Source organism: Sesamum indicum, linkage group LG12, assembly GCF_026168435.1.
Source record: "Sesamum indicum cultivar Baizhima isolate 11 linkage group LG12, ASM2616843v1, whole genome shotgun sequence".
In the NCBI taxonomy this organism is placed as follows: Eukaryota; Viridiplantae; Streptophyta; class Magnoliopsida; order Lamiales; family Pedaliaceae; genus Sesamum; species Sesamum indicum.
Window position 1 is genome coordinate 17,178,119 of NC_142668.1, and position 22,936 is coordinate 17,201,054.

Here is a 22,936-nt window from a genome sequence, read left to right on the forward strand (position 1 = left end):
TACAGTTCCCAAAAGTAACAGAAAAAAGGCGCAACAACACCAACTCATTTGCTTCTTAGATGGATCCAATGAATTTGATATCAGAGAAAAGAAAGGAAAAACAAGAAAAAGGTACAAAGAAGACTATTGGTGCTTGCACATGCACTCGTTGCATCTTGGCTGTCGATAAATGCTTCTGCCAAAACCCCTTATATGCACTCTTTGACCTTCTTCGATCATCTTCCTTATTCTGTTCTCAAAACTCTGCCACCTGATAGTGCTGTTTTCTTGCAAAATTGCTGCCAGCCTCTTCTTGCTAGGCCGCAGCGTGGGAGCATTTCCTCCACCATAATATATTCGAAAACCAGAGACTAGGGATGATAACTGGCTCCCAGAATCCGTCATCGCAAATACATCAGAAGCAGCACAAGCAATGAAGTCTAAAGCTGCAAGCTGCATCACAAGAGTTTCTGTTCTATTATCAAATATGACTATAGAGAGATGCTTTAGAGCCTGTATGATTACGAGGTGACTGAGAATGACCTGTAAAAGCCTAATTACCTGAGAAGAAAAATTCCTAAAAGGTGCCAGTTCAGTGGGTGAGAGGAGATCCTCTTTTGTGACAATATTAGGATAGAGATTGATTACAGGACGCATTCTTGATTTTCCTCCATAAATTTGGGAACCAGCAAGATAGATATAAGCCCCACTGCTAAATCCAAGACCAGCAAGAACCAGAGCTGCTTCTTCTGGTGTCAAAGGACATCTTCCCATCTTTCTCAATTCTGCGGGGGAGAGGGGTCTGCCAGCAATAAAATCAACAATGGAATTTTTTTTAAAAAAAGAAAGTATGTCGTAAGATGCATTGATCACAAAGCAAAGACTGATGGTTAAACTTTAAGCATTTCGTAACCATACTTCACTTTCTTCAAGCGCTCAAGGAGCAGCGGAAAATGCTCTTCTCTATATGCTTGAAGTTCCCTGGTCTCGTTTTCACCACCTCCAAAGTCACACATTGAATAGGCCACCATATCCACTTCAAACCTTAAATGCAGAGCAAGATATTTGGAAGAGCTAGCTATATTAACTTGCTCTCCAGAAGGGATGCTAGAGATGAAGTTTCCAAGAAGCTGCTTGTCTAACATGCTTCTTGCACTGTCATATTTTCTTATCCTCTTCACCAATAAGGAGCCAATTTTCTGAATCTTTGGTACAAACTTTAAAGCATGGAAGTTACACTTGCATCTAAGTTTCTGCAGAACAATTTTATCTGAGTTAAACAAGTGAAAATTTGAAGTGAAACATCATATATATGCAATGTCCACGTAGAAAAATGGGGAAAAAAAAAGAAAGAGGAAAAGAGATGAGGCTTCCTCTGCTTTTCAAATGATATCTTGCAAGTAAACAATCTGTTATCTTTTATCATCTACTGATTGATGATTAATGTGACTGCGTAAATGGTGTAACACAGATTTCGTACTCAGATTTGTATGAAGTACCGACAAGAGAGTCCCATGCCTCATAAGCATATCTTTTACTTGATTGGATATTGAGATTTCTGAGTATTGCTGAAGTTTATTATGATGTCAGCAAAGATCAAATGCTAAACTGATCATTATACAAGAAATATTTGAAACACTTCACTCAGTAAGGATGAAGCAAAATATGCAGAGGGTTTATATGATAAATCCGAACAAAGTATAATGTGTAAAAAGTTGGAACATGAAATTGAAGGTAAATCTGACGGAATGAGTCTTTTCTGGTACATTGATCTTATGCAAATGAGCTTTACCTGAAGATCATAAGGCAATGGGTCAAAGCCAAGTCGATTGCCAAATCCAAGGAAATGAACAATTCCATTACGCAATAAAATAGGAAGTATATTCTTTATATATTCATTAGGTGTTGCCTCCTTTGCAAGGTCTGCATCTGTCACCTGAAAAGCATATGAGAGGCCTTACACATAGTTCTCCAGAGCAGTCCTTAGTCAAAAAATTGAATAGGTAACATACTAGACTACCAATGGCCTCCAGATCTAATGATCTCAGATGAGAAGGAAGCTCCTTTATAATATTTATATCATTCTTTAGTGTGTGCATAAACGTTTCTTCTTGATATATATCACTGAACTGGCTGCAATAACAATGTATTAGAGAGTCAAATCTTCTGATATCAACAATTGGCTGAGCACAGTAAATATTTAAAACACCTAAATCACAGATGCAGCGTTGTATTCATTGCATACAAATCCATAGTGGGAAAGTAAAACAACGAAGGTAACTCGTCTCTTAAGTGGAGAAAGATAAGAAGCACATACTTACCTGGGATCCTTCCATACGTTGCTATAGAGAAATTTGGGAATTACTAATGTTGCATTTAGTAGAGATGCTACAGCAACAGCATTACAGACCTGCATACAGCACGAGGAGAGGAGATCTTATTGTACAATGTTTTATGTACTTATGTTGAAATTCCAAGACAAATTTCAATAAACTACAAATAGTGAGTTTTGAGGTGCCTTGACCAGAAAAGACTAACTCAACAAAGACAACTCAGTATAGAATCTAAATAAGCGCCTGACTCAAGAATTCTGAAAAAAGTTTGTGCAAGTTTCTGTCTCATCAAGCTTTTAGAACAACAAAGTACTACAGAACCTCATAAGCCACTTAACATCAGAATATGGAGAAAATCAGAATATGTAAAACAAAAGGAAATTTACTTCAATTGAAAAAGAATGAAAAACATGCTTACCGCAACTCGCTGTTGATTTAGTCCTCCATTTGCACTGACCAAAATAAAACCAGTGTGGTTGTTCACTGTCCCTGCCCTGACAATTATAAATGGTTAAACAAGTCCAAAGGCATCCCTTACTGTCAAATGCATGAAAGATTTATGTAGGCAATTATCAAGAAGTTGAATCATAGACAAAAGGTAGTCGCATACACATACCTTTTGACATTCTTATCTGCACAAGGTGTCCACGAAGATGCCTGTGGAAATTGTTCCTTCCAAAACTTTGACACTGTTTTCTCTGGATCTTTCTGTAGCACAAGTACATCAAACTTATATTTGCAGTTCTACTGAAAAATTATGAGTGATAATTCCTAGATTTTGAATCTGACCTCTGCAAGTGAAAGAGAAGCCATATGCAAAAGTCTAGAATACAACACCGGACTTTTTTCTTGGTCATCATATGCAGCGTTTCTTCCCTGCTGGCAAGCAAGGAAAATACTAACTGGCCAGCCAACAGAATTTTGATAATAGATTGAACGGTTACCAGAACCAAGATGATCACCAAATGATTATATTACACATGCCGATATCATGTAGTTATATTAGTGTACTTATGAAGAAAAAACGTATCGAGCAATAATTAAAGCTTAGTAAAGCGGATCTGCATTGATATTGTCAAGTTGTACCTTTGCATCATATGCCTTACTCGGATTTGGACTGTTCTCGAGAAATGATGGATCAAAAAGAGAAAACATTAACGAATCTAAAAGGAATAACAATCCCATCAACATGAATGTGAATATAATAGACCTCAAATGCCTAAGAAACCACCACAGATGCTTTTTACCAGCAGAACCTCCTTTACTGGCATTGTATTTTACACTATCATTCTTAAATCCTTTGACAAATATAGGTTTGTCCCAAGTGTATTCTCCCCCTGACACCCTCCTACCTAGAGAAGGATCACCATTTTGTAGCATCTCATTCCATCTGAATTGATACTCCTTGAACCCAGAGGATGCATCAAAACTTAAAGAACCAGGACGGGGGCTTTTTGGAGACCCTTGCTTTCCCATTTCTTCAAAAGACTGGGTGTTTCACCTCTGAAGTTCTACTGCTGCAAATTACGCACATGAATCACACTCTCTTATTCCACCACGGACATTGCTTTCACGAAACAGCCCACCAAAATCAAGAACTACACTTAAAGAAGCACTATTTCGACTAAATTACTCATGAACCTTAATTCATCCCTTTGAGTTTTTGCGCCTATGGCAGTAAATTCATTCCATGCATGTCACAGCATTTTCATTCCACTCATGAGCTCGAGAAGCTTGCGAAAAGTGTTAGAAGTTGGGTGGGAATGTAGAGCAAGAAAAATTAGATAAACCGGAAACATCAAAGAATAAGCATGGATTGCAAGTGAAGTAAAAGTTGGTGAAAATTAAGGTATGTGCATCAACGTCTAAAACATGTAACGTTTTTGCAAAACAAATCAATTAACATTGGAGAGCAGGTCAATATGTTTGAAAACTGACCTTATGCGTTGTACTATAGTATAATAGAAGCGAGGAATCACATCGGCAACAATAACCCTTTACCAAACAGGGTCTCTGTGCTTTCTGTGCTTTCCGCTCAAGAATTCAAATGGGTTGAGTGATGAGAGGAAGAGAAAAAGAGAAAGAAGCCTTGAAGTTGAAGCGGTCATGGGAAAAGAGGGTTGTATTGTATGCGCAGATGCAACGTGTTTTTCGCGGGCCCTTTCTCGACCAACTCAACTACCGAGGTTCGGTATTCTTGATTGCCTTTTCCACTATGTACTCTTTTTTTTCTTTCACAATCAAGAATGCCGGGCACAAGAATTTTACCGTTGCCCCGGCAGATACCTAATATGCATCCAAGGACGACCTTAGAATGAGCTAAAACTGGTTGCAACGTCGCATCAATTTTAAGTATAACCGCTACCTTCAGTTTCCGCTGCCTTCAGTTTAAGTTTAAAGATAGAAACAAGAACCGAAAAAAAGAGAGAAGAAAAATCTGAGACGGGACTAGCGGAGAATGTTTCCAATGTTTGAAATTGTTAGGATCTTTATCAGCATTAGCCCATCATCTAAAAGGTTCTGTCCCCGTTTAGCGTCATAAGCGATGATAAATTGTAAATGTAGCTGAGCAACAAATTAATTCTCTCAAATGGAGTCATTTGGAACTTTCAGATAATTGGTATATGAAGAAGAAAAAGTTGTTCAATCAGATATTTGATATATTCTAGCTTCATTTGACACAACTGCTATAGCACTGTCTGAAGTATTCGAATAACCAAAATCCAAAAACAAATTATGAGCTTGAGCTTGTCATGCGGCTTGAAAAGAACTGATTTCTGATTTTCTGCAGAGTGGCCAGAGCATCTTTCATATTAGTCCTCTCTGTAGGCAATTCAGCAGAGCAATCCAGGGCCAATTTCATGATCCATGATATACAATCAACATTTTTGTCAAAGCTTTTCTCCTCAGGATCAAGCAAAGTAGTATCTATCAGATGACTCAGTATGCTTCATTTATCCAATCCCTCAGGCTCAAGCCTCCCATGAACAAATCGTCAGTAGGCCTCTTTCTCGTGAATGTTTCCATCAAAATAATGCCGAAACGTAAATGCTGCATCTTGTGGAAACTAGTCCTTCCGATCCATACTCTACATGCACAACAAACATCTTTAGAAGAATAAATTTTCCCTTGTGCAGCTTGAGAAGGCTTTCAAAGATCCATGTTGGAAACATTTACGGCTGCAACGTTTAGGTGACGGGAACTGCAAGTGATCCCGGTCCAGCTACAAACAGGAGTATCAGAAGACCAGTTTCTTGCCAAAATGTTGCCTGGCTCATGCTCAAACTGCAATTTGAAAACGAGCAGAGCAGACTGATCAGTAGTACTGTTGAGACTGTTTAAGGCTAAGCAAGAAATGAACAAGTGCATAGACCATAAAATGAAAAGAAGCAAGTTACTCCCATCCATCGTTCCCGTTGCACACTATACAGTCCAGAGCCAAAGATGTCTTTTCAAATCAGGAGGTTTTTGTACTACTTGAATCAGTGCTGTATGTTATGATCTTCTCTATCTTAATAAAATTATGGACAGACACACAATCAGGTACTGTTGTCTGAATGATACCAAAAGTCATAGACTTATGACACACAAACTTTGAAGCTGCAGGCAGCCAGCCCGAACAAATATTAAGTTATCAATATATTCATTTTCACATCATGCACCCTTTGAAATCAGTAGACGATTGCTTTCGATGAACATCTTAAGCTTTTTCTCTTTCTCTTTCGTTTTGAGATAAGTTGACAAATAAAATCTTGTTTGCTTTTATAAATCGGCAGTGCTCCTAAGGAACGAAAATGATTGAAAGATACATAAAACTGGTGATGAATGTTTGCAGCCTTTATTTTAAAATTCAGATTGTGAAAAGGTATCAGTAACCCCAGTGCTGATGATAGCAGAAGAAAACATCATGAAGCAAGTATTTGGAGAAGAGAAAATCTTCCTTTTTTGATTCATATCAGAGTGAAGAAATATGTACATTCTGTTCTTCAATCCAATTCCTATCACCTCAAATTTTCCATCTTGCTCTCATTTGCCTGAAAACTTCTTCCTCTATTCTTCATAATTGTCTACATCATGATGAACAGGAAGATATCAAGCCGTTATACACAGCACTTAGTTTAACTATTCAGATACTAAATTACATCTATGCTACCTGAAATTTAATTTCATTACAAATAAATTTCAGTAATAGATCGGAAATTAAAATTGCTTTCCTTAAGGTTTGTAAAACATTATAAATCCAATTAGAAAATAATCAAGTACTTAAACATGCTTGCTCTTTTCAGACAAAAAAGAAAAAATATTATGTAAAACTTAGCGAAATGACCAAAATAGATAATAGTTTATTTTCTATGTATCGTTTCTCGCCTCTTTGTCATCAGTAATATCTTCATCTTAAAGTAACAACGTACTGATAAAGTGATGAGGGGTATCCTAAAATTTGATTCGGAGGACATTTTAATTGGAAAAAAGATGTCAATTTGAGATGAATGGATGTAATTTCCCCTATTTTCCCGAATTCTCTATCTGTTCAGCTGTTACAGTAACGGAATCTACTGAATTGTACAACCCAACCTCTTGATTGTTAGCAGTGAATTCTTGGAATGGAGGGTGCGGGCAATCAAAACCACCATCCCTGCAGCAATCCAATGGCTATTGTTAACGGGGACGTTCAGACTCTCCACAAATATGTAGGATTCAAGATTCTTGAATTCCAGGCTGAGATAAAATCCAATGTTCTCATAAGCCTTGTCGTTTATTTCAATTCAGATCAATCTGGATCACAACTCACAAGAAACTATTACATGCAATCTCATACAACTCGTATATCTGAATTCAGATATTGATTTCCATACGAGACACTTGGACAATCTTAAAATTTTCAGCAACACTATTGCGCTGGATGCTAATTGGACATATCTGAAGATCCCTGGATCCACTGTCTCCGGTGGTCTCTGCACCGGCCAAACAATCTTTGGTCATCATTCCACACACATTAAGCTACCAGTTAGCCAAAAACCTGTATGATTAGGCTTCTCCAATTCTATCAAGCATCAATTAGATGCCCGAAGACAACCTGTCTTGGAGCTCAATCTTCCATCTTGCTCTTGTTTAGTTTTAAACTTGTTCCACTAATTTCTTAATTGTTTCCATCCTGCTTCAGCACTGTCTGATGGTTTAGAATACCCGAAATCCAAAAACAAATTATGAGCTTGAGCTTGTCATGCGGCTTGACAAAAACTGCTTTCTGATTTTCTGCAGAGTGGCCAGAGCATCTCTCATACTAGTCCTCTCTTCAGGCAATTCAGCGGAGCAATCGAGAGCCAATTTCATAATCCATGATATGCAATCAACATTTTTATCAAAGCTTTCTTCCTCAGGATTAAGCAAAGCCGCATCTATCAGATGACGCAGTGAATGGGGATATGCTTCATTTATCCAATCCCTCAGGCTCATATCTCCAGTGAACAAATCATCAGTCGGCCTTTTTTTCGTGAACGTTTCCATCAACATAATGCCAAAACTGTAAACATCACATCTTGTGGAAACTAGTCCTTCTGATCCATACTCTACACATGCACCATAAAAATCTTTAGAAGAATCAATCTCCTCATGTGCAGCTAGAAAAAGACTTTTGAGAAATAGAGAACTATGCATGATAGATAACCGGGTTTGTTAGTCTAAAACAGGAAGCCTAACCTGGTGCAATGTACCCAAATGTTGCGAGAGTATTGGTTTGAAGTACACTATCCTCTGCATTTACCAGCTTTGCTATGCCAAAGTCACTTACATGAGCCACCATACTATCGTCTAGAAGGACATTGCTGGGCTTCAAATCACAGTGTACAACAGGTGTTGTGTACCCATGGTGCAAATAATCGATTGCGGATGCCACATCTATCATTATGCTTAACCTTTGTGAAAGATTTAACAGTTCATTGTGAGAATGTAACCACTTCTCGAGGCTCCCATTTGGCATGTACTCAAGTATCAGGGCTCTAAAATCAATGTTGGAGCAACTGCTGATGACTTTGGTCAGATTACGGTGTCGAAGGTTGCGTAGCACTTCACATTCTGTATCAAAACTCTTGAAAGCTCCTTCTATATGCAAATTAAATACCTTGACAGCTACAATTGTCCCATCTGTGAAAACCCCTTTGTAAACAGAACCAAAGCTTCCAATGCCCAGCAAGTTGGTTTGACCAAATCCATTGGTTGCCCTTTCAAGGTCATGGTGTCTAATCCTGTCCAGCGTTATGGCAGGAAACAAGTCCATCTGACTTGGAACTTTTCTCTTCCTTTGACGTTTTATCAGATAAAAGGAAACTATTAAGGCAAAAATTGCGGACACAATGGCCAACGGAATCAGTACGACACGAACTGTGCTCTGGCTCGATTTGTGATGGTTGTGGCTGTCAGAGGGGCATGTTGGTACCTCAAACCTAGGAGGACCACAGAGTGCATCATTCGAAATAAACGATTGGTAGTTGAAATGTGCAAAAGGCCCTCCATTAGGAATTTCCCCTGTCAGCTTGTTGAATGAAAGATTCAGATACTTGAGATATTGAAGTCCATCCATTGTTTTTGGGATGACGCCTGTGAGGTTGTTATGGGACAGATCCAACCTTTCAAGACTTACAATTGTGCTGATTGAATCAGGAATTGGTCCTTGCAATCTATTCTGGGCCAAGGACAGATCGATCACGCTAATAAGGCCACCGATGGTGGTCGGAATACCACTTGATAACTCATTCAAAGACAAGTCAATTGAGGTTACTGCTACCAGGTTTCCTATTTCTGGGGGTATCACACCACTGAAGAAATTTGAGAACAATTCAAACCTCAGGAGATTTCTGAGGCCTCCTATGGTTAGAGGTATGCTAGAATTTAATTCATTGCGGTCGAGCCTAAGATATCTTAAAGAAGTAACATTTCCTAAGCATGCTGGAACTGGACCGTAAAGCTTATTCTTACTCAATGTTAGCTCTCCTAAGCTGAACAGATGACAGATATCATCTGGGATTGGTCCACTCAATCTGTTACCTTGAAGGCTCAACAGCTGTAGATTCTTTAAGCCTTTGATTGTGGTGGGAATGAACCCTGTAAATTCATTGTCGTCCATATATAAGAAGGCCAAGTTACTAACGTTGCCAATTTCTTTTGGAATGCTTCCCTTGATTCCACAGTTGCTCATTTCAATTTGTTCAAGGCTAGAAGAGAAATTACCTATTGAATCAGGAAGGTAACCGCTGAGGGAATTATCAGAAACCCACAAAACTTTTAGTCTCATGCAGTTAGTCAAAGAGGTCACGAAACTCATGTCTGAAGACTCAGAAGTGAAGTCATTTCTCGCGATGTTCAAAAATTCAAGGAACTTCAACTCTCCAAGGGAGTTGGGAACTAAACCTGTTAGCCTGTTACCACCCAAGTCTAAACTGATTAGACCGGAAGCGTTTGAAATGAAACCTGGTATAGGACCAGTGAGGTTGTTCTGTCCCAGATAAAGTTCTACAAGGTTAGGTAGCCCTACGCTCACGGTTGACGGAAGACTGCCCATAATGTGATTTGCAAAGAAAGAGAGGGTTCTCAAGGTTGAGATATTGAAGATTGTAGCCGGAATGATACCTGTTAGCTGATTGTTATCAGAAACCAGAATCTCCAGATTCAAAAGATTGCCAATTTCTGAAGGTATTTCACCTGCCATAAATATAATATGCATAGTAAAATTAGAAAGTCCCTGGAAAAGATGGAGCTCCTGTGACAAAACAAAGACTCGTGGCAAATGGATAGTTTGGGTCTGGTCCAAATAGGTTGAGTTGAATATAAGTTGAGTTTAAAATGAGTTTGAATCAATGGGTTGAGAATGAATTGGGTTGCAAATAAATCGAATTGGGTAAAAAATATTCATTTTTTTATGTTTAATATTTACAAAAATTTGAAGTTTCAGATAATAATAGTAAAATGACAATATTTTTAATACAACTTGTGATATAATATAATACGATTAAATTTATATTTATTTATTATTTATGAAAAGTAATCAGATTACATTAAAAATTTATTTGTTAAATATAAAGTAAAAAGCTTGTAAAATATTAAAAAATACCGTATTTTTTGAAACAAATCATGATGATGAATAGTTGCACAATCAATTTCTCCATAATTCTTTCTAAAATTGAAGTGTAATTTTCCAATTGCAATAATAATAGTACATGTTAGTAATTATAAGTTTATTGTATATGTTTATTTAATATAATTGTATACAATTAGTTTATTAAAAAAAAGAATTTTAAATGGTCACATATGAATTGCAAGTTTTAATTATTTTATATAATTCTTCACTTTCTTTTAATTTGTTTCTCATTAATTTAAAAAATAATAATTTGCTAAATAAATTTTGAAAATTTTGTTTCTCATAAAAATATGAAAAATTAGAAATGTAAAAGTAGTTAGTAATATATAGAATAATTAAATCAATTCTGATGAACTTAAAACTCATCACCAACTCATACGGATTGCCAATCCTCTTAAAATCCATAATCAACCCACTTAAAATCCATCACCAATCCATATAGGACCCATAACAAACTCATAATTATAATTTATACTAATATCTTTCATCAATTCTATTATATTACTAAAATTACTTTTGGTAAACTAATAAAAAATTAAGCATGAACAATCAATTTATAACCCATTAGAACCCATATAAACCTATAATCTATTTAAATTTATTTAAACAAAATCATATTGAACCCATATTAAAAAATTTTAAACCCAAATCAACCGAAATTAGATGAATTGGGTTGGAACCATGGATTTCCACCCATATTGCCACCCCTACTCCAAACAATAAAAAATTATTATTGGATTTTTTGTGTGGTTTGATTATGTTGCATGCCACAGTCCACATTTAGGAGATGGTATTTTAATATGTTAAATAAGTAGTCATTCATATCATTTATATTTTTCAGATTTTATTAGAATTTTTTGAGCATTTTATTTCGTGTTTGCCTAATAACATTTAGATACATTGCATTCAATGTAGTAGCTCGAACTTGAATTAAGTACAATATATTTGCCTTAATTGATTTGGTTCGTCCAAATTTAATCCGAACAAAAAAGTTTCATCAATGTAGAACACAACACCTTTTGATATTGCCGCCAACACTGCGACTTTGAACCAGGAGAAGTGCTCGTTTCCATGGTTGATGTTATTCTATTGTGTCCCCACCACCCAGAAGACATATATACTGACTGAGCCACCACTATCCATTTATGGGGTTTTATAAGAAAATGAAACATGTGGAATACCTGTTAACATGTTTTCATCCATGTATATCTCCACCAGTGAAGAACAATTGCCCAATTGTCGTGGAATGCTGCCAGCCAATTTGTTTGCAGAAAGATAGAGTCCTTGTAATGAAGGAAGGCGCAAACAAATCTCTGTTGGCAAATTACCTGTCAGGTTATTTGCATCAAGATAAAGTTCTTGCAGAGTAGATATGTTATAAATGAAAGACGAGATTGGGCCCCTGATGCCGTCTGCAGACAAGCTCAAAACCTGCAGATTAGAAAGGTAGCCAACCTCTGCTGGAATTTCACCTGCATAAAAATGTACATGGAACTGAATGTGTCATGGCGTTCAGTATCAGCAGGAACTAACTATAATACTCGATACTGAGATAGAAAAGAAATGCAAACTAAATACCTTTCAAGTTGTTGTTGTTCCCAAGATACAGAATCTCTAGCATAGATAAGTTTCCAATCTGCTTTGGTACGGGTCCAGTAAATTGGTTATATTCAAACGCCAGAGTTTGCAGCTTTGAGCATTCATCTATATTTGATGGAATGTGACCATGTAACTGGTTGAAAGCCACATTAAAAGACTTGAGGTTTGGCATGTGTCTGCACATATTTGCTGGAAGATTACCAGAGAGGCTGTTGGAAGTGAAAGCAGCTGCTTCCAAGGTCGAGATGTTGAAGATGCTCGCTGGAATGGGCCCTGAGAGTTTGTTCTCTCCTAAAACCAAACGCTTCAGGTTATGAAGATCTCCAATTTCGGCAGGGATCATTGATTCTAGCAAATTAGACTTTAAATTCAAAGTCTCTAGCTTTGATATGTTAGACAGGGATGGTGGGATTGAACCTGTGAAACTGCAATATTCAAGAAGCAGTTCTTGAAGATTAGGCAATGCCCCAAACCATGACGGGATTTTCCCACTAAATCTGTTGAAGCTAAAATTGAAGAACCTCAGTCTTCTCAGCTTAGCCAACTCCTCTGGCAAATCCCCGTGGAACTTATTGCCACTCAAGTCAAGAGAAACCAGAAAAGAGAGGTTTCCCAATTGTGGAGGAATAATGCCTGAAAGATTCATGTCGGAAACATTTATGGCCGCAACTCTTAGGTGACGGGAACTGCAAGTGATCCCGATCCAGCTACAAACAGGAGTATCAGAAGACCAGTTTCTTGCCAAAACATTGCCTGGCTCCTGCTCAAATTGTGACTTGAAGACAAGCAGAGCGGATTGATCAGTCATGATGTTGAGTCTGTTTAAGGCTAAGCAAGACATAAACAGGTACATAGACCATGAAATGAACAGAAGCACGTTACTTCTACCCGTCATCATTCCCTTGCACATTAAAGGACAGGCTATATAATCCAGAGCCAAAGATGTATCTTCAAATCTGCAGCTTTTTTCACTTCTGTGAAGCTATGATCTTCTTTAAATATTGACACAGAGAATGTGAATGATTCTAAAGTTACGAAGCACAAAAATCAACTTTTGTAGCTGCGGGCAGCCAGCAGAACCAGACTTGAGTTATTTATACTCATTTTCATATCATAGGCACCTTTGCATAATCACCGCGTGAGATAAATACGTCGGAATTTGAAGTTTTTCTTAACCATTGCTCACGCCTCTGTTTGTGTTCAATGAACATCGTGGGGTCACATCATGAGAATATGGTCTTTCTCTTTCACTTCCATTTCTAGATAAGTTGATAATTGAAACCATGTCTAGCCGTCAAATCAGTAGTGTTCCTAATCCCACTATCAACATAATGGAAGAAAGACGACTAACGATGAACAGAGTATTGTGTTGGATATTAATTGGACATATCTGATGATCTCTAGATTTAGGACTCAAAGAATTGAACACGGGCAATACAACTCAAGTCTTGCACTTACATGCCACCAAGTTTTCATGTCAATGGTGGACTTGGAAAGAGTTGTTCCATGGAAAAAGCAAAGGAATCCCATCTTCTACTGTCAATTTCAAGCCTTCAATTGAAAGGGCCTCTTGCCCTCTTGTTTGCCTACCTATCAAGTAGGAAGACTTAGTTTCTACGCCTACTAAATCATTCACGAATTTGACCACGGACGACCAAGACAAAAAATAACCATAGTTGAAATCTAAATCAACAAAGTAGTCCTCATGAAAATTCTACAAGATCCATCACCAAAGAAAATTAAAATTATTTGTGAGGGTAAGTTACATCTACATCTCCTCAAGGGTTCGTTTAGTTATAGATAAACAATTCAAATCCAATTGAAAAGATGTTAAGCTATATTTGAATTGATAGATATAGAATCATGAATAACATTTTATTTAGATATTTCTAAATTTAAAGCATTTTTAAATCCCTCTACTCTTATTTGGATTATATTTTATTGAAATCCGAAGAGTTTCAGAATTTTTAGTATGGAGTCATTTGAAATATTTTTTCAAATCATTTCATCAAATACAAATCCATTTATTCAAATGCAACCTAAAAGTACTTAAAACCTTGTTTGAAATCATTCCATCCAATGCAGTCTGATATCAGTTTAGTAATCATGATTAGTACTCATCTTATTAAGCTTGCAGGTTCATGTTTGCACAATCAATTTGAAAGTGAACAAAATGTTAGGGAAACGACATATATGAAAGAATAGAAACATAGATTAATGGTTATGAGAATGAATGGTAGGTGAAAAACCTATTTTCTTGACCAAGTGATCATCCTTCAACCACCCCACCCCATCCCATTGTAAATACATGCAATTTATGTGGAATAAAATGCCCAATTAAATACCTATTCCCACACCATAACTATCCCTTAAATCAATTGACTTTATAACTAAATTCTTGTTTATGCGCATTTAAAATTGATTCATTGTATTAGCTTGCTTTGTTTTGGAAGAGGATTCATTGCATTAGCTTCTGATGAGTCATCTTAATTATTTTTAATTAAATAAATCATAATAAAATTATAATATGTACACTTTTAATGTGCATTTTTACCACTAGTTTACCATTACTCCTTTTATCTTCTTTATGTTTTACTATGGAATCAAACAACGGCGAAGAGCGAAATGAATGTTTTGAGAGCGAAATACTGAGATTCATCCTGGAGCAGATGCAGATGCTCCTATTTTGAGTGGAACTCCAGCATCACTTCCACGTTTGAGCTTCCAATTGGTGAGCCGGCATTCAAAGTAATGTATCTATCCCTTACATTACTGCGGTTGGGCGACATGTGGCCTTCTGTAGATTGTTTTCTAAATATAATCAGATTTTTTTGTGTGGTTTCTATATTTCCGGTGAATGTGATTGCGGACCAGATATTGATGTATCTCAAGTATTATGAGAAGTTAATCGGGCCACCAGCCATGGTTTCAGAGATCATTCAAGAAATTCGGAAACTGTAATTTGCAAATAAACGCAGACGATGGCTTTGCAGATTCGAATGCGAAGTCAAATGGGCCTGCGTTTGATTGGGCATTAATAGAGAATAATGCGGCAAAAATGGTCGGCGCAGATCAATCTTCGTCTTGTTCGATTGATATGAACTGCAACGACCCGGAGGCCGACGATCAGAACATCTGTAGAATATGTCTTTTGAGTGCAAAGGAAACAGACGATGCAGCTGAGTTGATTGAGCTTGGCTGTGGCTGCAAAGGTGAGCTTGGAGTTGCCCATGTCCGTTGCGCCGAAGCTTGGTTTAGATTGAAAGGGAATAGGTAATTTTGCCTTCTGAAATTTCTAGTTTCTCTTCACGGCCGCGTTGTTTGGCTGATTGCTCTATCGTCAATGGATTTTTCTATTTTGTTTTGGTTCTGATAATTATGCCGGTTTTCCAGGTTGATGTTTTTTTATCTTTACAACCCCAAAATTCTGCATTATTTTTTAACCGAATTTGAAAAATATTTTTCCAGAAAGTCTATATTTTAAATTGACTTGAGATAAAGACGACTCTTTTTTCTGGACATGCATATTTTGAGTTTAGGAGATTATGAAATAAAAGGTTAATGTTGCATGCTCACCCGTAATTTTCACATTTTTGGCTTGAACGCTGAATACCTGGAAAAGAGGAAATGCTTGAAACAGTTTCAAGATAGTTTCTGTGCTTTGATGAAAACACATGCCGTGGTGATGACCTTCAATGTTTTTGGCAGCTTTTGATTGTCGGGGGATTGAAGATTTGAACTTTCATGGCTGTGAATTCCTTTTGGTTGGATTGCATAAGATTTTGACTGGAGGGGTTAGATTTCCGAGATCAGTTAATTGATATTCAGAATATAGAATCATGTGATTTAATTCTTCATAGTTCCACCTCTGAGGCCTTCATTTTTTGCTCAAAGCAAGAAGAGACGTCTTGACTCAAAGACTTGCATTGTTCCGTCCTTGAAGATTAGCCCAAAGTTTATGAGTTTCGGCTTTAAGTAGTGTCTGAAATTGCTGGTGTATGTTAAAATATGCGACTCAAATTCAGTTAAATGAAATCTGATTGTACATGTGGAAGTTACGCTTGTCAATCATTTGCTACAACGATATTTCTATACTGAGCCCCTTAAGCTTTTGTGCAAGTGGGAGTAGTAAATATCCCAAGTACATGGTAATATGCAGCCTAACTGCACTAGTTCATTAGCAGTAAATATGCTTGCTTGAGATCCTTCATCATCACCCCAGCCCCCCTCAGTCAAATATATGATGATGTGCTTCGTTCTTGTGGCTGTAGATTGTGCGAGATCTGTGGGGACACTGTAAAGAATATCGAAGGTGGTATTAGTGATAATGGATTCATGGAAGAGTGGGCTCAGAGGAGAGGAGTTGTCAGTGGTATTAGCATATTTGGTGGCAGCGGCACAAGCTGTTGGGGAGCACAGCCGCTATGTAACTTGTTAATGGCATGTCTGGTTCTAGCATTTATTCTTCCCTTGTTTTTCCGTGTAAATATGTTTTAATTCACGAAACAGATCATTACACACTCCTTCAAAGCCAAGAGCCATTTTTTAACATTTGAGTAGGTCTCCCCGCCCCCCCTACTGATATTTTGCAAAATGTGATCAATGTCTGCATTATGTTGTGCATGTTGATGGTTTCAGTGAGTAGCTTTGTTCAAATTTTCAGAGAACAGCAAAAGCGTAACTGAAACCGTTGATTTGTCCACTGGCACCCCTTAGTAGACTGCTTAATGTGATTGCAGCTGCAGATGCCTGAGAGCTGTCATTTTACACAGAGTTGAATGAAACATGATCCGTATAAAATTTAGTCAGCGTATTTAGAAACGTATCTAAAAAAAATTAAAATACTACTACAAATAATCAGATTTTGGAAGTTCTATGAAATCAAGAATAAACTAATATAATACAAGTAGTTGAGAATACACGTTAAGGTTGTGTTCATCAATCCGTTGTAGTCTAGATGGTTAGGATACTCGGCTCTCACCCGAGAGACCCGGGTTCGAGTCCCGGCAACGGAATATTTTTAATTTTTACACATCTTTGGTCATTCACGTTAAACTCCAGCAAACTGTAAAAGCCCTAGCTTGAAACCTTGAACCCAAAACCTGAGCTTCTGTTAAGCAACTCATGCAATAATCAATATTCTTGGTTATATATAGAAGAAAACCTACCACTCGCTCCAAAAACCCTTGATCCAGCTTTTTACATGCGAACTTCTGATGATTGAAAGGATAACTTCTCTGTTATCTTTGGTTTTCATCCTTTTCAACTACAGTATTACGCTATTAAAGATTGCTTATGATTCATCCTTATGATGAATTACCATATGTAGTCTGCGGATGGCTTCTTGGCTTTTCAATCACGCAACGGGGATATAAATTATTTTTCCAGCTAAGAGCCACGGTCTGCTCCATATAACTTAGTTACGTTTCAATCACAAAAACAACGAATACACGAATCCAGAAGAAATTACGTTCAAGCATTGTCAACGATTGAACTATTCAAGTGGCTTCCATTTCATGGAGAAGCATTGTTTAATGAGCTGATTAGGAGCTCAACAAGCTCACTCTTTTTAAGTTTTGAATAACCTCTGATCCCTTTAGATTTCGCAACTTCTTTTAATTCAGCAAGTTTCATTTCCTCAAACTTAATCTCCGGTGGCTGATCATTGTTGTAATCCATTGCCAGTAAGGTCTCATTCTTTAGCTGAGTTTCATCTCTTTTGACTGTTTCAGGTGATGTTTCACTTTTCTGCAGAATTTCATCTCTTTGGCTTGATAGAGTTGGTATGGGGGACCTTCTTGTAAAACTTGATGGAGGCCTTGTGGATCTCAAGCCCATTGTTGATGAATGTTCCATTCTCTCCTCTTTGTTTAGTGATTCTTTTCGCACAGAAGGCAATTTACCTCCTTTCTTTCCCAGATTTTTTGCTGTCAGAGAGCAAAGTCTTTAGTTTAGACCAATAAAGAACACCAAATAATTGCAAGAATCCACAATACTAACTGCAGTTTAGTTGCCACTGTCACATTTACACTGAGATGTAAGACTTACGTGTAACTATATCATCGCCAATGTCGTGCCAATGGGCAACAATGTGAAATTAAGACCTATTATTGATGTTAGCTAAACTGATGATGACTCTTTGCTCCTTGAAAGCATATATTTCAGTAAGGTAATAATATTCTTCTGTATTGGCACTTTTAACGTATTTAAAGCTAGCAGGAGGCAATTTCAACTATAAAATGGGAAGATCGTCTTTCCATACCACTATTTTCATTCTTTTCATGAAAGAAAGCATTATGTTATCTGTCTAACCTTTTCCTCGTGTCCTTGATTGGTGAAGAACTTCCAAAATTGATTCAGCCGAGGGCTTATCTTCAGCAACCTTTGAATTTCTCTTCTCCCCTTTAGAGATTGAAGACTGTATTCGCTTAAAGAGAGCTAGGATCTCTTCCTTGTTAGGTGACGATCTACCATCAAATGATTGAGGATTATCCTCCTGAGCGTCCGCCTTGGGTGCCCTTCCTTGGGAGGAGTTCTTCTGAGATCTTTCTCTGTTTCCATCAGCTCTTATGCTCGGAATGGAAAATCTATATGCTATTTCTGCCAAATTGAACAAGCTGCATCAAGAAATGATACCTCAGTTTGATGTTGGCAAAGGTTAAAGGAAGTGCTAATGCATTTATAATGGCAAAATGCAGGCATGTTTACAACCCATGTACACCTTCACCAGTTTTACTTGGGTCCCTAAACACAATAGGCCGATGAAAATGCAAATGAACACAAGTGGTTGTGTTGGGGGGGGGGGGGGGGTGGGGGGCGATCCCATCCTGAATTTCAGTATCGTCGGAAGTGCATTGTTGGCATCAGATGCCTAGAATGCAATGTTAGGTTTCTGCACCACAGGAGTACGGATAATTGTTAACTAGCTAAAACCAAGTGTTCAAGATTGATCTCTCCCCAACAAGATGAAACACTTGTTCAAAAGGATTCCAGAGAATTTCAAAAATCATCGTTAAAAGGCCATTTTGGAAGGAGGGTTATTTCTGATTGAACCAACAAATATCTATATAGCAAAAACAAATGCGCGAACAGAAAGAAACTAGAGATGAAGTAAGTACAGCCAAGATTATAGAATATCAAGAATTGAAGAAATAATTCAAAAAGCAGAAGGCTAAAGCTTATACCTTTTACAGAGAAAATTGGTGTTCCGAATTTGGGTCTGGTGGAGGCAGAAAACGATGGCAAGTGAAGAAGGGAGTGCGGGTAGAGAACAGATCCTCCTCCCATCTCGTCTTGGAAAGCCTTTAGATGCTCAGCCGGACATGGATATGGATAATTGGAAAAATAACTTCCTGCAACTGTAAAACCATGTACACCACAAAGCGGAAGCTCTACGTGGGTATATCCTGTCCAGAACCCACTCTTCTCACGCTCCGAGGTAGCGCGTGTTCACGCGTCATCTCGACATCCATTTTTAGGGTTTCTTTTGTTAGGGCCCACATCGGCGATGAGATGACCGATGTTTTCGGCATTGAGTTTTGATCATTAGACTTCAAGAAAAGGTTTAGAACGCAGAAAATGTTTCTTATCAATTTCAAGATTCTTGCTTTCATTTTACAGTAGTTATTTAAAAGAGCCAGCAAGTTTGTAATCGTAATCTAATTTATAGTTATGTAGAGGAACGCAAGACTCCCGACGGTGTGTCGTTGGTATTGGGATTTGGAGGTTGTACTTGTACCTAGGACGTGGAGGGTTCCTCCCTCAATCTCTCCACGTTCACAATTTTTGAAGCAATAACTTATCCAAGTTAAGAAAGCAATACGTTAACCATGAGTTTTCTACTTCAAGAAAAATGATAGATTTTCTTTTACACATTCCAGTTGAAACACATTGATGAAGAACTATAAGAAATTGGGAGTTTGATTTCCGGACCCAAAGCCATGATCTGTGAACATGGACCACGACATGATCATCTGATCTCTTATATCCAATGACTTGTCAGGGACCTGTTGTTGGTCCTGAGCAGTAACCATGTCTGCTATGCTATGTGCCCAAATGATGAAGAGGAAAACATTAAAACGTATAAGATGAAGTGAAGAAAAGAGAATTCACGGTGGGAACGGTCAGAGTAAATAGGATGAACTATGGAAGCAGCGCCATAAACTATGATTTCTTGGAGTATGACAAGGACAAGTTATTCCTTAAGCTTTGTTCATGTCTATCAATATAAAGCATATTCAAGTAATCAAATTCTTGAACAAAAAGCTTGCAGTACATCCACAATGGTACATCTAACACACATTAATTCCACCAGAGATGCAATCATATTTCATTCCATTACCACATTGGTCTCCTCTCTGTCGTGGAGATGAAGGGAAGAGTTGCATGGAATTTCTTCAACCACAAGCACACACCAATTTTACTTTTCAATTCAAGTTACAAATCCATGTCGTGATCATTGTCTGAAGAGTGTTCACCTTCAACAAGCTATTGCACGATTGAGTTCTTTTCCATTTGGTCATATATGGAATTTCCAGCACCAGACTTCACAATGCAGTGATTAGACCAAGCAATGCAGTGATCCCACCTAAAAATCAACAGTGATAGCATAGATTCGAAGGGCACTAGCAGTTTCATTAGAAATTGATAATGAATGGTTTATCTAAAACCAATCCAAAGAACCCCCTCCTTTTAACTCATTTATCATTTAGTAATTGCCCTGCCTGATCATCCCAGAAGATCAAGATTCAAGAACTCGTATACCCCCAACTCATCCAACCATACCACTTATTTTGAGTGCCAGCGTTATCGCGTTATGCTTTCCTCATAAGTCAAACAAAATAATCAGTTGGTGGAGCCAAAACGAGTTGATGTCTTACGCCCTCACAAGGCCTCAAACAAAATGTGAACACACTTATTGCACAGGTGAAATTACAACATAAGCGTATTCAGAAATTCAAGGAACAATGGATGCCTCTGAAAAGAATAAATACGCAAACCAAGTTCCGAGAAGACAGAATCAAAGGCTGAAACTGAGGAAAGTGCAAAAAACAAAAGCAAATCTTACATCACAGCAGAAATAAAGATAAAGAGGGATAACACTAAAGTAAACCCCAGGCCAGACATTTTTTGGCTCAATGGCAGATCAAACACCCAAAACATAAGTAAAATACAGAGCACGGATCAATCAACAGAGTCAGAGCTTTCTTGCTCCAGCAATATTATAGGAAAGTAATAAAAAGAATCACACAGAAAAGAATCTCCTTTTTCTTTCACCCTTCTCTTTCTGAAACTCTTTTAAATAACTATTAGAACAAATCTCATCTTTAATGGCTGAATGCCCCTAAGCTAATTAACCAACAAATCATTTTTCGTTTCAAATTTATTTACAACATTTAGATAAAAGAACCAAGAAAACGATGAGAAAGACAATAGAAGAAAGCCCAATCGCAACACCTAGAACAACCTTACTTGGTCCGCTATGATGCTTCTTTTCCTCCACATTGCTATAATCTTCATCATCGGAACTGTCACTTGAATCATCAAAGGATGAATCCTTAGCCGGCGGTGGCGACATAGGCAGCCCATGTCTATCACAAGGTGCAATACCGAGCTTCACTTTTGACCCCAAAGTTGAGCGGTTGTAACAAAGGTTGGAATTTTCACCCACCTTAAACACTTCCAATCCTTTTATAAATGTTGCATTGAAAGGCAACACCCCATGAAAGTTGTTACTTGCTAGATTTAGGTACTTCAACTTCTTCATGTCTCTTATGAAATTTGGGATCGTCCCATTGAGCTGATTAGAACCCAGATCAAGGTGCACTAGCCCTGGCAATGCAGCTAAAGAGTCGGGGATGGGGCCGGATAATGAGTTTGAAGCCAAAGAGAGATTCTGCAAAGAAGCCAAGTCTCCGATGGTAGTCGGAATTGTCTCGTTAAGGGAATTGGATGAAAGATTCAAATGAGCAAGATTTTCAAGGCGAGTGAGTGAAAGGGGTATCTTTCCTTTGAGATGATTTCCTGATAAATCAACAAAAGTAAGATTGGGATGCCAATGTTTAGGGAGATAGCCGGAGAGATTAGTTTGTGAAAGAGTCACAGAATGCAAAAATTTCATGCCGCTGAGTATAATAGTAGGACCGCTGGCAGTAATGCTGACTCGCGAGACAGTTAATTCAGTCACATTCTGCAGCCTGCTGAGCCAAACCCCAGTGAGTTTCTTGAGGCTGTTAATGCAAGTGAAAGAATGGAGATTGGAAGCGAGGTCAGAGGGGAAGCGAATGGGGGAAATGGGGCAGTTGATGAAGTTAAGGGAGGTGAGAGTGGAAAGGGACTTGAGAGCGGTGAGGGATAGAGCGACGTCGTCGGAGCAGTTGGAGAGTGTGAGGGAGATGAGGTGGCGGAAGGGGGTGGAGGAGTCACAAGTGGTGGTGGAGGGACGGGAGTGGGAAGAGCAGGGGTCTTTGGAGGTGGGAATGTTAAGTGACTGGAGTGCTCTGAGTTGTTTTGGGTCAAGGGTAGAAGAGGAAACGGGGGAGGAGGGAGTAGGAGTCGTGGCTGACGGAGGTGATGGAGAAGGGGAGACGGCGGCGGCGCTGTTAGTAGGGGAGAGGAAGAGGAGGAGGAGGAGGAGGAGAGAAGGATCTGGTGCCATTGTGGGCATAGTGATGGAGGATTGAGTTCTGAAGCAGGGAAGGGGATGGACAGAGAGTAGTAGTAGTGTGAAGTGTGAAGTGAAGAGGTAAGAGGGGAGTGAGTGACAGTTGGTGGGACATATTAATAGCCCTGGATTTCCCTATATTTACATAACTTGCTAACTACCTTAGTTTATGAGATACATATATCTAATCTAATAAACACCTCTTTAATGATTTGATAACCAACAAAA

At 38.1% G+C, this 22,936-nt stretch overlaps 4 protein-coding genes and 1 non-coding gene across 7 annotated transcripts; 1 reads left to right on the forward strand and 4 right to left on the reverse strand.

Annotated features, from left to right (window-relative positions):
• Positions 1-31: 31 nt before the first annotated feature.
• Positions 32-4,198, reverse strand: LOC105179479 (O-fucosyltransferase family protein). 3 transcript variants are annotated; one of them, XM_011103109.3, is made up of 10 exons: positions 3,399-4,192; positions 3,102-3,191; positions 2,929-3,020; positions 2,731-2,806; positions 2,301-2,389; positions 1,992-2,112; positions 1,772-1,915; positions 898-1,232; positions 541-781; positions 32-432 (listed from the first exon to the last, which is right to left on the reverse strand). In XM_011103109.3, exons 1-10 carry the CDS (start codon positions 3,786-3,788, stop codon positions 124-126), a joined length of 1,887 nt encoding a protein of 628 aa, XP_011101411.1. In that variant the 5' UTR covers positions 3,789-4,192; the 3' UTR covers positions 32-123. The 3 variants fall into 3 exon arrangements, with proteins under 3 accessions (XP_011101411.1, XP_011101412.1, XP_020547003.1); XM_011103110.3 differs by having other exon boundaries at positions 3,102-3,188; positions 3,399-4,191; XM_020691344.2 differs by having other exon boundaries at positions 314-449; positions 3,399-4,198.
• A 710-nt stretch (positions 4,199-4,908) lies between these two features.
• Positions 4,909-13,233, reverse strand: LOC105179504 (uncharacterized). Its single transcript, XM_011103151.3, has 5 exons — positions 12,025-13,233; positions 11,628-11,918; positions 8,013-10,010; positions 6,888-7,882; positions 4,909-5,597 (listed from the first exon to the last, which is right to left on the reverse strand). The coding sequence occupies exons 1-4, from the start codon at positions 12,953-12,955 to the stop codon at positions 7,518-7,520; spliced, it is 3,585 nt and encodes a 1,194-aa protein (XP_011101453.2). The 5' UTR covers positions 12,956-13,233; the 3' UTR covers positions 4,909-5,597; positions 6,888-7,517.
• Positions 13,234-16,987: 3,754 nt separating this feature from the next.
• On the forward strand, positions 16,988-17,060 carry TRNAE-CUC (transfer RNA glutamic acid (anticodon CUC)). The gene has a single exon. It is a non-coding gene; the product is annotated as a tRNA-Glu (tRNA).
• Positions 17,061-17,448: 388 nt separating this feature from the next.
• On the reverse strand, positions 17,449-19,631 carry LOC105179481 (Rho termination factor). Its single transcript, XM_011103116.3, has 3 exons — positions 19,230-19,631; positions 18,358-18,645; positions 17,449-17,972 (listed from the first exon to the last, which is right to left on the reverse strand). Exons 1-3 carry the CDS (start codon positions 19,330-19,332, stop codon positions 17,560-17,562), a joined length of 804 nt encoding a protein of 267 aa, XP_011101418.1. The 5' UTR covers positions 19,333-19,631; the 3' UTR covers positions 17,449-17,559.
• A 1,494-nt stretch (positions 19,632-21,125) lies between these two features.
• RLP51 (receptor like protein 51) lies at positions 21,126-22,802 on the reverse strand. The gene has a single exon (XM_011103117.3). The coding sequence runs from the start codon at positions 22,709-22,711 to the stop codon at positions 21,428-21,430; it is 1,284 nt and encodes a 427-aa protein (XP_011101419.1). The 5' UTR covers positions 22,712-22,802; the 3' UTR covers positions 21,126-21,427.
• Positions 22,803-22,936: the final 134 nt, after the last annotated feature.